This window comes from Paramormyrops kingsleyae, chromosome 22 (assembly GCF_048594095.1).
Source record: "Paramormyrops kingsleyae isolate MSU_618 chromosome 22, PKINGS_0.4, whole genome shotgun sequence".
In the NCBI taxonomy this organism is placed as follows: domain Eukaryota; kingdom Metazoa; phylum Chordata; class Actinopteri; order Osteoglossiformes; family Mormyridae; genus Paramormyrops; species Paramormyrops kingsleyae.
Genome location: NC_132818.1, coordinates 9,224,622 through 9,239,778, shown reverse-complemented (window position 1 = coordinate 9,239,778; position 15,157 = coordinate 9,224,622). Strand labels below are relative to the sequence as shown.

Here is a 15,157-nt window from a genome sequence, read left to right as displayed (position 1 = left end):
CTCCTACAATAATTATGTTACTAGGAGAAGTCACCTGACGTGCCTTTGGGGTAAATTTGACCCCAGGGTAGTTGCGAGAGTTAAGTTGTCTGCATTGTTAGGCACCACCCTTATTTTTAGCGCTGCCTTATTTAGTCTTTTGTAACCCAGTGGATGAATGATTGAGCAAAACACTGAAACACCAATCAAATTAATTCATTTTCTAGCCAATCATAAAACCACTGGTGTCCTGCATAATACCATAACCATACTACTGGATAATTACTGTGTCATGAATTACTTGTTTTATGTGTTCATGTAACTTAGAACTTAGAATAAAATACTACAGCACTTCTTTTAACAACAAATCTATTCATTATTATTAGATTAGCTATACGTACGTTGTAAGACATATTAAAAAACAAAACATTCACGGTCTTAGTAGACTTGGTATGAAACACTGATTTAACAAGTAACCTATGGTTAACATTCAAAAAAGTTTATTGCTAATTTTAAAAACATGTCAGCTGAAACACCCAGCTAAAAATAGAATTAGCATCGGTAAACAAATTAATTGCATCATAGTTTGATAAGGCGTTATCATATCATTACAGCTAGCGTGGCTAATTTATTCTGTACGTCAGTACAATTTTTATCAAATCGTTGGATTTATTCAAAATTCTGACTATCTTCCCGTATAAAGTCCTGCTCTAGCGCCTTCATCTTCTTCAGCATGTTTTTTACTGGAAGGCCAGGATTGGTTGTTACCTTACCTGCAGCTTTATGATTGGCTAGAAAATTAATGAATTTGATTGGTGGCTAAGCGAGCAAATATTTATCTGCAAAGTGCTAGGCAAGTTAGGCCAAAAATTATTTATGTGCGCAAGTGTGAATTTGCACTCGCAGGTTGGTATTTGCAAGAAGACTTGGATTTGCAATACAGGTTTTGTACTTGAAAACCATTCTATCTTTGTAAAAAATATTTTTATGAAGATGTTTGGTTTCGCATTTACAAACAATATTGACGTGTATTTGCAAAATGTTTTTCACGTTCATTCACAAATCTTCATATACAAGTACAGATCACGTGACGCGTATTTCTGTTCATTATTTTGCGAATGAAACTTGTGTTCAGTGCGAGCAAATTTCATTTTACGGGTACAAATTGAAAAGTACATATACAAGTATATATGGCACTATTCTGACTCCATATATCCGCAAATGGCCTGTGTGTGCAGGTTAGGTCAGCTGTTCAAACCCAGGTGTGAGGATTCTTCAGCCAATCAGTCCTCTAATTGTAATCTAATCAGGGAGTCGCAAAGAAAACCCACATACAAAACAAATCTTTCTGGATAAGACTGGCAACCCATACAATGGACTGTTGGGTACCAATCTGCATTGTAGTTTTGTCCTCAGCACATCTACAACACGCTTTGCTGCATGCAAATCCTATTTAGCGATGTTTAGTCAATTATTTGGACAAGGCGACAGTCCAAATTTCATTTAGTGGTTTAATGTTTGTCAGTGTCTTATTTTTTCCTTCTTTCTCCCTGTTTATCATTTCTTCATTTGTTCCTATTTTTCATTCCTATCTTGTTCATTTCCTTTATTTGGTTCATGTAGTCCCATTGTATTCATTTTTATTTGTTTTGTGCTGTTTTGTATGTACTGATGTTGTACCAACCCACTGGTATTGTACTCTTATTCAAAACATCTGACAATCTGTTTCAGAAAGTCTCTTTTGGTTTCATGAGTTAAACATTGTTCTATACAGTGGTACCTCAGAACTCGAACTTAATCCGTTCAGAACTCAGGGTCGAATCCTAAAAAGTTCGAGTTCTGATCGAATTTCCCCCATAAGAAATAATGGAAGACCGATTAATTGGTTCCCTGCCCTAAAAAAAATACACCGAAATATGTTTTTTTTTTTTTAGCATTTAAGCACAAAATAGGTATGATAAAACAAGAAGAGCATATACTGTACTAAACACATCTAAGCACATTTACAAAACAGTCATTTGTAAAGTAAGAAAATAAATGTATCCAAACAATATGTAAAGTTAAAAAAAACAAGTGTCCTGCCCCGATCATCCGCTCCTTCCGTGTGCCATGCCCCCTCCTTAACCTCGCGTGGGATCCCCGTGTGATCAGCTGTTTGTGGTTGTTGTCATTACTCCTCTGTATTTAGTCCGCGTTTCAGTTTGTTTCCCCAGTCCGGTCATTGTATTATCCGTCTGCGTTTTGCCTGCCTTACCTGTAATTAAACCCCGTATTCCCCGATACCCTGACGTCTGCGCCTTTGTCTCCGTTCCGCCCCGGCTTGGCACGACAATAGTATTATAATTAAACGTATTAATGGTTTATTATTAATGATATTAAAATAATAAGAAATTTTTAAATGTATTTTATTATATAATAATAATTACTGTTACTGTCTATCATTGTCTAAATGTATTTTTACTGTCTAAATATATGTATTCAGCTAGTGTAAACATGCAGGATGCTATCACAGCCAATGCGAGGCTGAGACTTAAGCATTACCCTTTGTTTCCGCTGAGAGAAGTGCCGCGTGACTCATTTCCCCGCGCCTACAAGTTATCTTTAGGTCCGCGTTCACGGTTGGATTTCTGAGATTCAGATCGAGTGCTACATCATTTTTTTTTTTCGAACTGGTTGGTTCGACTTTTAAGAAATTTGAGTTCTAATGAGTTCGAGAATTGAGGTACCACTGTACTATACTTTATTTAGTGGAGCAGAATAGCAGAGCATAAAGATAATGAAATGTTTTTGAGTCAATGTAAAGGTACGGAGCCCAACTTCTCAAGGGCTGTAGGATGCAGAGAAACACTAAGTAAGGTGATTTACTAGTCAAATGGGCACAAATACTTAGTAGTAGCAAAGTTACTAGTGAAGTACAAGTCATGAACAAATATAGTAGCTACTTGAAATAAAAAGATGTGTCTTGATTCATTAATGATGAACAAACATGACAGTATTTTACGTGTCTCTCCATCCATTTTCTGTAATTGCTTGTCCTATTTAAGGTTGTGGGGGGTCTGCTGCCTATTCCGGAGGCTACTGGCACAAGGCAGAGAACAACCTAGGATGGGGCACCAACCCATCGCAGGGCACACTCACACATCATTCACTCCACACACAAGGAGCCATGGTGGAGACTCAAACGCTGGTCCCAGAGGTGTGAGGAAACAGTGCTAACCACTGTGCCATCATGCCACCCATGTAGGAGAGAATCTTCTAGAATATTCTGTAGAGTTTTGGGGTGTATATCAGCCTGTGTGTGCATAAGAGCGATAGCATGCCGCGTTGCAGCCCCTGCAGGTGCAGTCGCTCAACTATATTACAGAAGAGGAGATGTGCAGCAGACTGGAGAAGCTGGACAGCTAGTTGGACAGGTCATAGATTCAGGGCCTGGAACTGGGAAAGATGCTGAGGAGTGTCATAGCCATGAGCAACAGACAGGGGGCAGCCTGGTGCTCTTATTGTAGGACATGCATAAGCAAGGACACTTGTGATTGGGGAAAATTCTATTAAATTACCGGCTTTAAAATTAATATTTTAAAGCTCAATCTGTTTAGCCTTGAGCAAAGGAGACTAAGGGAGACATGACCCAGGTATATAAGATTCTAACGGGTCTGGATGCTGTTCCGCCAAATGGCTACTTCAATATTAGTTTAAATACTAGAACTCGTGGCCATAAGTGGAAATTAGCGGGAGAACATTTTAAAATGAACTTGAGGAAGCACTTCTTTACACAGCGTGTAGTTAGAGTATGGAATAGTCTTCCTGCTAGTGTAGTGGAAGCTAAAACCATGGGTTCCTTTAAATCAGAGCTAGATATGATTTTAACAACTCTGAGCTATTAGTTAAGTTCACCCTAAACAAACTTGATGGGCTGAATGGCCTCCTCTAATTTGTAAATTTCTTATATTCTTCTTCTTATGTTCTTATGTATTTGTAAATTTGACTGATGAGAGGATGTTGGTGTCTTATCTCTACATGAGCACCCTGGCAAGGGGAACATTTAAGTCCATAAGAATGTTGCAGATGCACACAATTCTAAGCTGGAGAACCACAAGAATATGTGCAGTGAGCCCGCGGGCGCCCAGGAAGACCAGCTCTGAAGAATGAGGAACTGGAGTGAACTGGACAGAGAGATGGCATTTCACCTGATGGCTCCGCCCCCTTATATATTTCCGAAGCCACCTGGGGGACAGAACAAGCCGATGGCATCCCTCAGTGGTTATGGCATGTGGCTGCCTCCGGCAATGCAGCAGTACTTCCCTGGTCAGAGAGACGTCTCGTGGGACACGCTGGCACTGAGAGCAAACGAGTAGGTAGGGGTGCGGTTAACCAGCACCCACATCACGTCCAACCAAAATACCAGAAGGCATGTAGTGGGGTGACAGGCCCCTCAGAGCGCCCTCTCTCCCTGTAAAATAAACACGTGACTCATTATTCTGATGGATGTACGTATTATCCGTCTGATCTGTTCACAGAACTTCTGCCTCAGATCCCATGAGTGTGTCACATGGTCAAGTTTGGGTTCCCGTGTTTTCATCAAGCTGATAGACGAAGCAAAGGGTTGGTGCCAAAGATGAAGCATCTGTTCTTCCTGCGAACATTTTAGAGGGCCATTGTCTGTATCCAGACCACTATATTCCTGCTCGAGCCTGGACTGGAGGTTTAGCGGCCTGCAGCAGTGAGGGATGCGCTGGCTTTGACGCAGAACCTTCTGTTAGCAAGGTGTCAGGATGGAGACACAAGGGTATTTGGTGGGAATGATCACCTGTGCCCTCAACACCCCTGTTCAGGTCTTAGTTACCATGATTTTAACCTATTTACTTCTTTCTCTTTCTGGGCCTGTTGTCCTGGATTTGATTATCTCACCCTCTATTTTTAACAACCCCCACCCCCCCCCCCGTCACACACACACACACATATATATATACATTTCAGTCCCTGTTTGGGTGTATGTGTGTACAGTATGAGGGTGGGGGAGATTTGGGTGGTGCGGGGGGGGGGGGGGGGGGCATTATGAAAGTCTCTTTGTGTTTCTGCAAAGCTATAGTTATGGCTATGGGCCCCTCAATCCCCCCCCCACCATTCACAAGCTCAATGGCTCTCTTTGTCTTAAGAAGTATCACACTGCTGATTAAATGGAGGAATTAAGAGTCAGGCTTAAACCACGCAGCATGAGCCCCCCCCCCCCCCCGCACACACGCGCACACACACGCATACACATGCACCCCAAGTAACGTGCCTAACTGTGTCAATGTGGACCTTGAGAACTGAGAGCTCCTCTGCGGTGCCTTGGATGTCACAGGTGAGGTGGGGGAGGGCTTGAAGACCACAGGTCTCATACGGCGGGGGCCAAACATGGCCATGTCACAGTGTAGCCGATTCCCGTATCTCCCCCCTCACCTGCAGACTGTGAGGCAGCCACTACACAGGCCTTATAAGACAAGCCAGTCAACAGTCCTGCTGTCTCCCACCACTGTACACGATAAGCATGAAGATCACATAGTTTAGCCCACTTCCCATTGGTGTCTATGTCCGCCACTCAGTTCTGGCAGGAAGTGATTGGTTGCTGGTGCACCGTAGTCCCACCCACAGAGGGTTTTCAGGCTTCATTCCCCAATCGGTAATTATAACAGGATTGGCTGCGGCCCCATCTAAGCATTCCTGTAAGGCAAGATCGTGGTCACATGTCACTCCATTTCGTTACATATTATATCTCTGAGTGTGCACCTTATCTATGTTTGTAAAGACATATATATATATATATATATATACACCATCAATGATACCTTTGCAAAAACGAAGGTTTTACAAAACAGAAAAAATACATTTTATTTAGTGTGAAAGAAGTTAGTCAATATATTTCTACTAAGGGTTGAGTAACGCTAATATTTACAAATGGCGCTCATTGAACAACACCAACCATAAAACGTACAAAATAATAAACAAAGTGTTCGCAACATGTCAGGAACGGTTAACATAGCATAAAAACACTATCAGTAAATATAAATAATTATTTCTAATATATAACAACAACAATAATATTTCACAATAGTAGCTGATCTAACATTTTGCAAGGAATGAACCTAAAACACGTCAGGAAAGCAAACTAAGAAGCGCTGTCTAAAGCAATACTAAACTTTAAGAAATGTTTTGAAGGCATAAAAACGAATTGAATTACTATTACAAAAGTGGGACGCATTTTTATAAAATAGAGTGTCGTAAGAACCACTTGTATTAAATCGAAAATAACTGGGGAAAAATGTATCTTTCACATTGTTAAGGGGATGAAATCAGAGCTGGATGATTTGGCGAAATATTCTCCCCAAGGTATTTTTCCCGTCCCGCCGCGTCCTCCGCGATTACAGACGCTTTACGTTCAGTTTCACGTCTTAAACCTACTTCATTACCTAACGAGCGATTCCGAAAAACTCGAAAGCTTTGTAGGTGCTTCGTTAAAAAAGAAAACGAGATTATCTATTTAACCGACTAAAGTTTGAAATAAAACAGTGTCAAATCCAGGCAAGTGTTTTTCAGACAACCTACAAGGATTTGAGCAAAACATTCCCTGATTTTAATTTCCTTCCTAGATTAACCTTAGTTAGTCTTCGAGAGAGAATTTGGCATTAATCACAAGTCTTGTGAGCCTATTATGGATACCCATGATGACTTATGAGACCAGTTTTCTACTGGCCATGCATTTTCAGAGTTTTATTGGCCATTTAATCGACATTTCACCTCTCAGGGTCATTTGGTAATTGCACATTGAGGAAGCCGGATGCAACTGGAATCGATGGATAGACTCTGCTAGTGTAATTTTTCCCACATATGCTGAAAGTATGTAAGCAATACATATATTATTGGGGGAAAACAGTAAAACACAATTAAGAGGGACGACCTGAGATGTTAAGGTGGACGAAGCGTTGGTTTAGACGGCCAAGCTTGGAAGTTCAGCTGTTTGCGCAGAAGAAGCGGGACAGCATTGAAACTGATGGATTCTAATAGAACGAGCATCAGTAGTAATAATACAAATAATAATACTACATTTGATCATCGTCGGTCTTTTTTGCTGTCCAATCCCAGTAATTCTCTGGCAGCCGTGAGCGCATTCACCGCAGAAGATCCTATTCAGACTGCAGCATAAAACTAAGTACAGAACAAATACTTTACGTAAAATATGTACATTTTACAATTGTAAAACAAATAAAAGGGCAGTGGTGCAGACTTAACAGTGTAATAATGACAACAACGAAATTAGAAACAGACAACAACAATGGTAACTTGGCATTAACATTTTCGTGACAATACAGGTAGTGTAGCTTTCGTTTTGGTTAATAAAAATAGTATAAAATAGTATCTCTTTGTTGTTAATGTGGTACAGGCACTAAATTTGTAATATTTGCATTTCATTTCTCAAGTTTGTGTATTTCTATAAACCGGTGCTAAACCGAGTCGTATAGTAATGAAACACGTAGGCTACTATTAAAAAGAGAGCTGGCATTTTGATAACCTTTGAAATCGTTTCCAACATCGTTCTTCAGGCTCACAGTACAAGGAAAAAAAAAACGTGCCATAATTATTATCGTGACTCGTATTTACAAGCTTTTGTCTGTGAATTTGAAGTACTTTGATTTCCCAATGGAACTAAAGATAATTTGAAAGCGCAAACATGGCGGTTTGGCCCTAAGTTAATACGCCGCTCTCCCCTAGCTTATGGTTTGTGACTTAAAAAGTATTAGATCAACTAAAGTACTCAAAATAAGATTATATTTTGGTTTTGGGGTATTTGTATTTAAGACTTTGGTGGTTTTCATAATGCAATAGCAAACTTGTTTCAGCAACAGACATGCTGAATTTTTATTTGGTAGGGGTGATGGATAATAGAGTACATGTGTCAATACGTTTTTCAGTACTGTTTGTTTGCTTTGCGAGTCAACGTTATATCCGTCTTTGTTATTTTGAGAGGATATTTTAAATATTCTTTAGGGGTCATAAACGGCACAATATCGCTTTAAAAAAATTAGCCAAGCTTTTCATTTCCCACCTACGCACATCCTGCCTGTCAGGTGTAGGACCAAAACAACACTAAGCATCACCCCCCCCCCTCCTCTCAGACTGACTCTATCCCCGCACCCCAGCCAGGCTCCTCTGCTGGTTCATGGCCGTGTGAGGGTGGTGTAGACGGGCTGCTCCCAGTGAGTGGGGCTGTGCGACTGCGGCACGCTGGTGGGCTCGGTGATGGCCGTGTACAGGGGTCTCTGCGATGGGCCCATGTAGGAGAAGGCAGAGTACAGGCCTGACGGCTGCCCCGAGTGGGAGTAGTAGGAGTTAGAGGCCTGGTGGTCGGAGTAATCAAACTGGGCCCTGGAGGCCAGAGCCGGGAAGGCGGAGCCGTAGTGGGGGAGGCTGAGGGGGGTGTAGGTGACATGTGAGCCGCTGGAGGCGGACTCCGTGAAGTGGGCGCCGGCGCCGGATTCGCTCTTGATGGCTGCCTTGGAGGGGTCCGAGCTCAGCGAGCTCTGGTGATGCTGCTGCTGTTGCTGCTGCTGCTTCGACAGCCAGGCGGCCGAGTGTCCGCTGGCGGCGGCCAGAGCGGAGGAGATGCCGTAGGCGTAGGGCGAGCCCGAGGAGCCCGACGCCCCGCCCGGGTGCCCGTTCGGGGGCAGGTACTGGTCGAACTCGTTCACGTCGAAGGGCTCCATGTTGGCCATCACCTCGTGGCTGATCTCGCCGATGTCCATGTTGCCAAAGTCGATGTGGGACTTCCCCCCGGCAGATCCGGAGCCGGATCCCCCCTCCCCACCTACCCCCAAGTTTCCGCGGGACCCTCCAGCACCGCCGCCACCCTCCCGCTTCCCCTCAGCCGACTTCCCGGACTGAAGCTCCGTCTTGGGCGTGGTGGGGGGTGTGGGCGGGCTGTGGCTCTGGCCTGCAGGGGGGAGATGTCGTAGAGTCAGGTACAAAACAAGATGGCGGCTTCGCTTTGAGACAGCTGCATTATAATCGGTGGATACAGTGTTATGGAAGTGAAAGAGGCAGGAAGTGAATGTTGATTATTCACTCGTCCAATAAGACACTTCTTGAAGGTGGCCCCACCAATCAGCAGACGGAGGCACCCCACGGCTCACCTGCCGGGTGCGGGTGGTGCCCGTCGCTCAGCGGCGACCCCGCCCCTCCGGCGTGGGCCACGTCCAGGTGCAGACTCTTGTAGTGCGATTGGCTGTGGCTGACCTCGCCCTCGGAGTGGCCGTCGGCCTCGGAGCTGGAGCCCGGCTTGCCGTTCTTGCGCCGTCGGGGCTGGTACTTGTACTCTGGATAGTCCTTCTTGTGCTGCTTGCGCAGTCTCTCGGCCTCCTCGATGAAGGGCCTCTTGTCATTTTCATTCAGCAGCCTGGGTTGGGCGGCAGAGGGGTGGGGGTGTGAGGGGGGCACACTGAGGAAGCAGTCCTGTAGTCAGGTCACGCTAAAGCAACACAACACCACACTTTGCCTGCTTCCTGGTGAAATTCTAACGATTTTCCCCATTAGGAAGGTCCAATGCAGACGTGCTTTCCGCTTTTGTGAAGGCTGTCAATGTTGGCTATTATGCCCTCTGGAGCAGAAAAGTGCTATAAATCACATATTTTTTAATGACTTTATCAGTCAAACAAGCACCTGAAACCACTGACTCAGCAGCGGCAACTTAAGGAGCAACTTTTTTGTTTAAAAAAAAATCTTTTTTTTTTTAACTGGCACATAAAAAGCAGGCAATTTCCATCTTATAGACTTCGAGTCACACTGTTCCAGAAAGCTGTCATTTGCTGCAGGCTAATGACATAATAACCAGAACTTTACCGTATCTTTTCAGTCCAAAACGCAGACTTAATGCGCACAGGCTGACATGGGAAAACACCGACCTTCAAACTTTTAATCTCCCTGAAATCCATGACATTACCTAACTAGTTACACAACAATGCAAAAAAAAAAGATCCTTCCTCATGCATTTAATGAATTGCCTGTTATGAAATTAAATTTACAAGCTACTGTTTTGCATTTATTTAATTAATTGGATGCAGGTGGCTGGCTGAGTTGAGCGCCTGGATTTTATTATGAAGTGACAGTGGACAGGAGGCACTGAGATCATCAGCCATCGCTGATATGCAATCAGGGAAAAAAAAGTGGGAAGAAGCTCAATACAGTTTCAACAGATAGGGTTCAGCAAATTGCCAGAAAGGTGCAGCCTCCTATAAGATAAAGTCATATTCAGATGTGTGCGGGGTAAGTTCAGTGCTGGATACGCCTTCCTGTGAGTTCCAGGACTGACAAGTGGCAAGGGCGTAGATTTGGGTATGGAGGAGGGGAATGTGTCCCTACCGGTATTGTGGGAGTACCGTGCAGGGGGTTGTGGGGCTGGTTTGGTCCCTAGCGATGCTGAAACCAAAACTACACCCTTGACAGGTGGCATAACATGTTGGCGTGACATTTTGCTGCGGAAATAGGTGTCGTCCTCTTTCATTGGAAGAGAAGTTATCGCTGTGACTCATGAGCTTTACACGCTAACTCTATGGTCACCGAAAGTGGAACAAATGACATGGCTGAGATTTACCGTTTCAGCTGCAGAGTCTCACTTTTGTCACTGAGCATCTGATAAAGTGGCACTAGCCGACCAATTAGCTGCATCCGCCAAAAGTGGGTCACTGTTGTTTCACACTGGCGGGTAACCCTGGCTTAGCGTGAATCCTGACCTCCTGCAATCCGCGCATTAATGTCCCAGTGAGGAATCAGAGCCCAGACCGTGTGGCTCAGGCCTGTCATTCCTGTTACTGGTTCCGCTGGTTTCCCCCTTACCTCCACAGTTTTCCCAGTGTCTTGCTGAGTTCCGCGTTGTGCAGGTGAGGGTACTGGTCCGCCAGCTTCCTGCGCGCCGCCTGCGCCCAAACCATGAAGGCGTTCATCGGTCTCTTCACATGCGGCTTGCTCTTGTTCCCGGAGTTCACTCGCACGGGCATGGGCACCAGGGTCCAGTCGTAGCCGTTGAGCACCTGGCTGACCGCCTCGCGGATGCCAATGGGGAAGCGGTCGTCGTCGTCTTCCGGTTTGCCCCCCATCCTGCCCACCGACCCATGGGCCTCATCGCTGCCGCCCACCATCGACTGCGCCCCGGCCAAGGGGGAATCCGCACCTCCCGTCGCCCCGGAGGGATGCCCAGGCGACAATGAGTGGCCGTCATCCGACACAACAGGGCTCATCTCCACCTCAGATAAACTCTGTTCTTCTCCTGACATCTCCCCTCCTTTTCTGGTGCTTTTTTACAGAAAATGAGGTTCTGGGTTTGACCTATTCAGATCACCTGTATTTACCCTCCCGCTGAAACAGGGAGACAGTTTTCCTCCCTTGATGCTTTCTAACTGTCAGTAATAATGGATTGGCTCTCCAGTAAAAATCAGCCTGTCATGAGTTCTCTATATAAGCTGCCAATGTGTCTCTATGGTAACCTGTAGCCTCTGTTTCGAAACCCTGCAAACGTTCCACGCCAAAGTTCTTTCCATTCGTAAATGTACGTTCCCTCACTACGCGCTTCTTTTTGGTGTACCGTGCACCCGTCCTGCCACGCTCATTCTCCCTCACGAATTGCGCCGGATAATTTCACTCTTGTCCGCCGTTGACGAGCTTGAACCTGAAAAAGACAGAACAAAATAGAGGTCACGTGTGTCTTTTTCTCGGTGAGCTAGGTTTCATGACGAAGAAGGACATCTTTGTGGTAGGAGCTGCGGTATGTGGACCTCATGCTTTTGGTTAGAGAGAACATATTGAGACTGACAGAGAAACTGAGGGAAGCCTAACTGCAGATCTAAATCCAAACTCCATTGTCGAAAGGACAGTGAATGAGACAGGGCTTATTAGCGTGACCTAAGACTGTAACTCCAGGTTTCACTCTAGCGAATTCGATGCGGAAAGTAGCCCATGTGTTTTGAAAAATGAAAATGACGGCGTCTCTGTAACCTACTTGTTACGTGCTGACAATTACAGTAGGATGCAATACATTTACGACAGCGGCCGTGTCACAGTCTGTAAAAATATAATGATTCAAAGAGGAACTTCGAGCTCCGCACCAATTTGCTGCAGCCGAGCTGGCCCCTTCTGTCTGTGTTATTTTAGCCCGGTCCGCGTGTGCGCTAACAAGCTACTGTTTAAGGCTTGGCAGTTAGTTCAAGCTCCCCAGGGACCAAGTGTTAGAATAATATGAACCCACAGCAACACAGAACTTCAATTTATACCATCGAGCTCTTAAGTAAACAGGGGCTGGGTGCTGGAAATATAAACCGCGTGTAGGTATGTGTGCAAGCGATTGTACGAACCTGACTGTGCGCTTGTGAGGAGACATATATATATATATATATATATATATATATATATATATATATATATATACATACATACATACATACACACACACACGGGTAGATTTACGTTCTTGTCTGTAGTGGCGCTGCTCATAACTGAATTTTTTAATTAGCTGAGTCGATTGATTCACACATTTATATAGCATTACTTTAGATGGTTTTAGTTAAATAGAAATAATTAAATTTGGCTGGGCAACGCGGGATCTTGCTAGACATACAATTTTTCGTTTGTGAACTGTTGTTGGAGGCGTCATTCCAGTTCAGTCTTACAGGCTGCAGCCATGATTGATTAACTGCAACGACACACTTCAACTGTAATGGTAATCTGGTTTTTACTCATTGGACCGCTCAGACTGCCTCGATAGTGCATGAGTTTGTTGCCCATTCATTTATTTTCATCGAACAATGAATATGGTAACGATGTTTTGGACGTAGGGGGCAATCCATGTTCTCCCTCTTTTTTTAAATGAAGGACTTTTGGACAAACAGTTTAAATCTTAAACAGAAGGGTTTGTTTTATGGAGAATTTTTTATATAAGGCCAGTGTGTGCCTTTCTCGCTTGGAAATAAATTTCACAAGCATTTATCATACGGTGATATTCACAGTTCCTGTAGCTGTGAGCGTAAGAAATTTGATTATTTGCTTTGGATATAGTGTGATGTTACGCCCTTCTTTACATAATTGGATATCTCTCAATCAAGTACCAGTATTATACCCGACGTTGTACTCATGAAGTGGTCAATTTTGTAAATCACATTTCAGTCACCTTTCCCTGATTTTTTATAATCGGGGAAAAAATGTACAAGTGAAAATATAATTCTGTGCGTTTTGTTTGTTGGCCCTCCGCGCCACGCGAACAGAGCGCTTCTGTTGTCCTCCCCAAACACCGGCACGTTCCGTTTTGTCAATGGGCGCCTCGCGCCACAAAGCGCGTATTCTGCTCAGCCTTCGCCTCATTTTCGTAAAGGCGACACTCTGTGTCGACCTGTTAATCCGAAACTGTAGGTATTGGCGAGTATTTAGAATAATTTTCACAATTCATTCAAGCCAATTCAAATATCTACCTAGTCGATAGTATACCTAAGCATAACAGATTATAACCGACCATGATTGGGTTCGGGAATGAAATGCATTTCGTATCCAATGAAATGTTATTTTGTGCGATAATGTTTCATTAATAAAGGATCAATATTCCCAAAATGATTAAGCATTTTTATTAGAAAATAGCCAAATCTTTTTTATTGTGATTCCCGATTTAAGTTCCGAAGTAAGTTTAAGCGCCTATTTGCAATGCACTTAGGCTATAAGTGCGCTTAATTATTATTCTATTTAAAAATATACTGTTTGAGTAAATGGCATCGGCATTTTAAAACTAGGCCTAATCAAGAACAATGAATGCGTCTTCTGAATGGAGTAAGTTTAATCATAAACCCGTAATTAATGATTTTGTTCTGTGTAATATTTTCTGTTTAGCCAATGTGCTGAAGGGATACTTCTGCAGCCTTTATTGTGAAATTTCATATTCGGTCACTTAACACAATCGACCAAATGCGAGTTCCTATATTTTCCAAAAACACCTTAAATACAGTGTTTGGATGTAGGCCTAATACTGTAAGTTTTCATTAGGCTAAACAGTAAACCATTTTGTGATTTGAACATAGACCCATAAACCAACACTGTACTTGAGTTAATCTATACTCAGCTTCTCAGGCTCTCACGTTAGTGTGCAAGTTATCCGCGAGACACGTCTCATCAGCGCGAGGAAAATGATTTAAAAACCTTTTAAATCCATTTCGCCGAAAACGTTTATAATTTGAGGTATCTTCTTAATTTCGAGTCGTATTGTTATCATTATTATTATTATTATTAATAATAATAATAATAATAATAATAATAATGATAATGATAATACTGATACTACCATCATCAATGTTCATAATAATAATTCTGAAATATATTAAATCGCTCATTACCAAAGTATTGAATATTTACTGGAATAAGATGCTGACGTTCATCGAAGTAAGATTTGAATTAAGATTTCAATGAAACACATGAAATAGTGAGAACTTAGCATCAACGCGAGGTAAAATTGCAAGAAATAGTACTCATCAGCGAAAATATGACTTTTCGTAATTTCCCGACACGATTTCTCATCAATAATTGAATGAAAGAAAACTTTTCACTAAGTTTTTCAAAGTTTGTAAAAGGCTATTTTTTACTACATTTCATATGAAGTCGTTGATTGACTCATCATGTTGATATAACTGAACACTGCACCATCTGAAGAGGGACATGGCACGTAAATAATGTAACATCGGTGTCATTTTGATGAAGAAAAACTTTTTATACTAAATATTACAAAACGGAGTCATAACCAAACAATGACCCACTTACAAATGATCTCGGTAGTTTGGTTTAAATCTATATAAATTATTGTTGAAATAGCAATACATACAATAATAAAAAAAATACGTATTAAAATCAAGTAGTCGAGTTCGATTTTTAATTTAAAGAGCCGTCTATTTTGTCAAACGCCTTAGAAACAGACAACAAGAGACAAGAGCAAAGAGGAAATATATGGAGTGATAAGCTTCTTACTTATGCCGTGAAAAAGGAGATAGCCGGCTTAGCACGAGAGTCCGTGTGTCCCCGAGTTTTCCAAAGTGACGCTCGCGCTTACTCCCCAGCCCCCTCGCTCGCGCTGCCCCTCTATGAATGCCTGCTCTGTGTCGCGCACCGAGACTTAAAGAGCCTC

General features: G+C 43.0%; 1 protein-coding gene across 1 annotated transcript; it reads right to left on the bottom strand.

The window, feature by feature from the left end:
* Nucleotides 1-5,824: 5,824 nt before the first annotated feature.
* LOC111853196 (transcription factor SOX-10-like) lies at nt 5,825-15,157 on the bottom strand. The gene is made up of 4 exons (XM_023829882.2): nt 15,001-15,157; nt 10,846-11,674; nt 9,147-9,409; nt 5,825-8,947 (listed from the first exon to the last, which is right to left on the bottom strand). Exons 2-4 carry the CDS (start codon nt 11,280-11,282, stop codon nt 8,175-8,177), a joined length of 1,473 nt encoding a protein of 490 aa, XP_023685650.1. The 5' UTR covers nt 11,283-11,674; nt 15,001-15,157; the 3' UTR covers nt 5,825-8,174.

Bases quoted from the DNA above. Each gene is read 5' to 3' on its own strand.
- LOC111853196 (XM_023829882.2), bottom strand. From the start codon at position 11,282: ATGTCAGGAGAAGAACAGAGTTTATCTGAGGTGGAGATGAGCCCTGTT. The intron at 9,410-10,845 runs GTAAGGGGGAAA...CGCCCAACCCAG, and splicing joins ACACTGGGAAAACTGTGGAG to GCTGCTGAATGAAAATGACA. The intron at 8,948-9,146 runs GTGAGCCGTGGG...TCCCCCCTGCAG, and splicing joins GCACCACCCGCACCCGGCAG to GCCAGAGCCACAGCCCGCCC.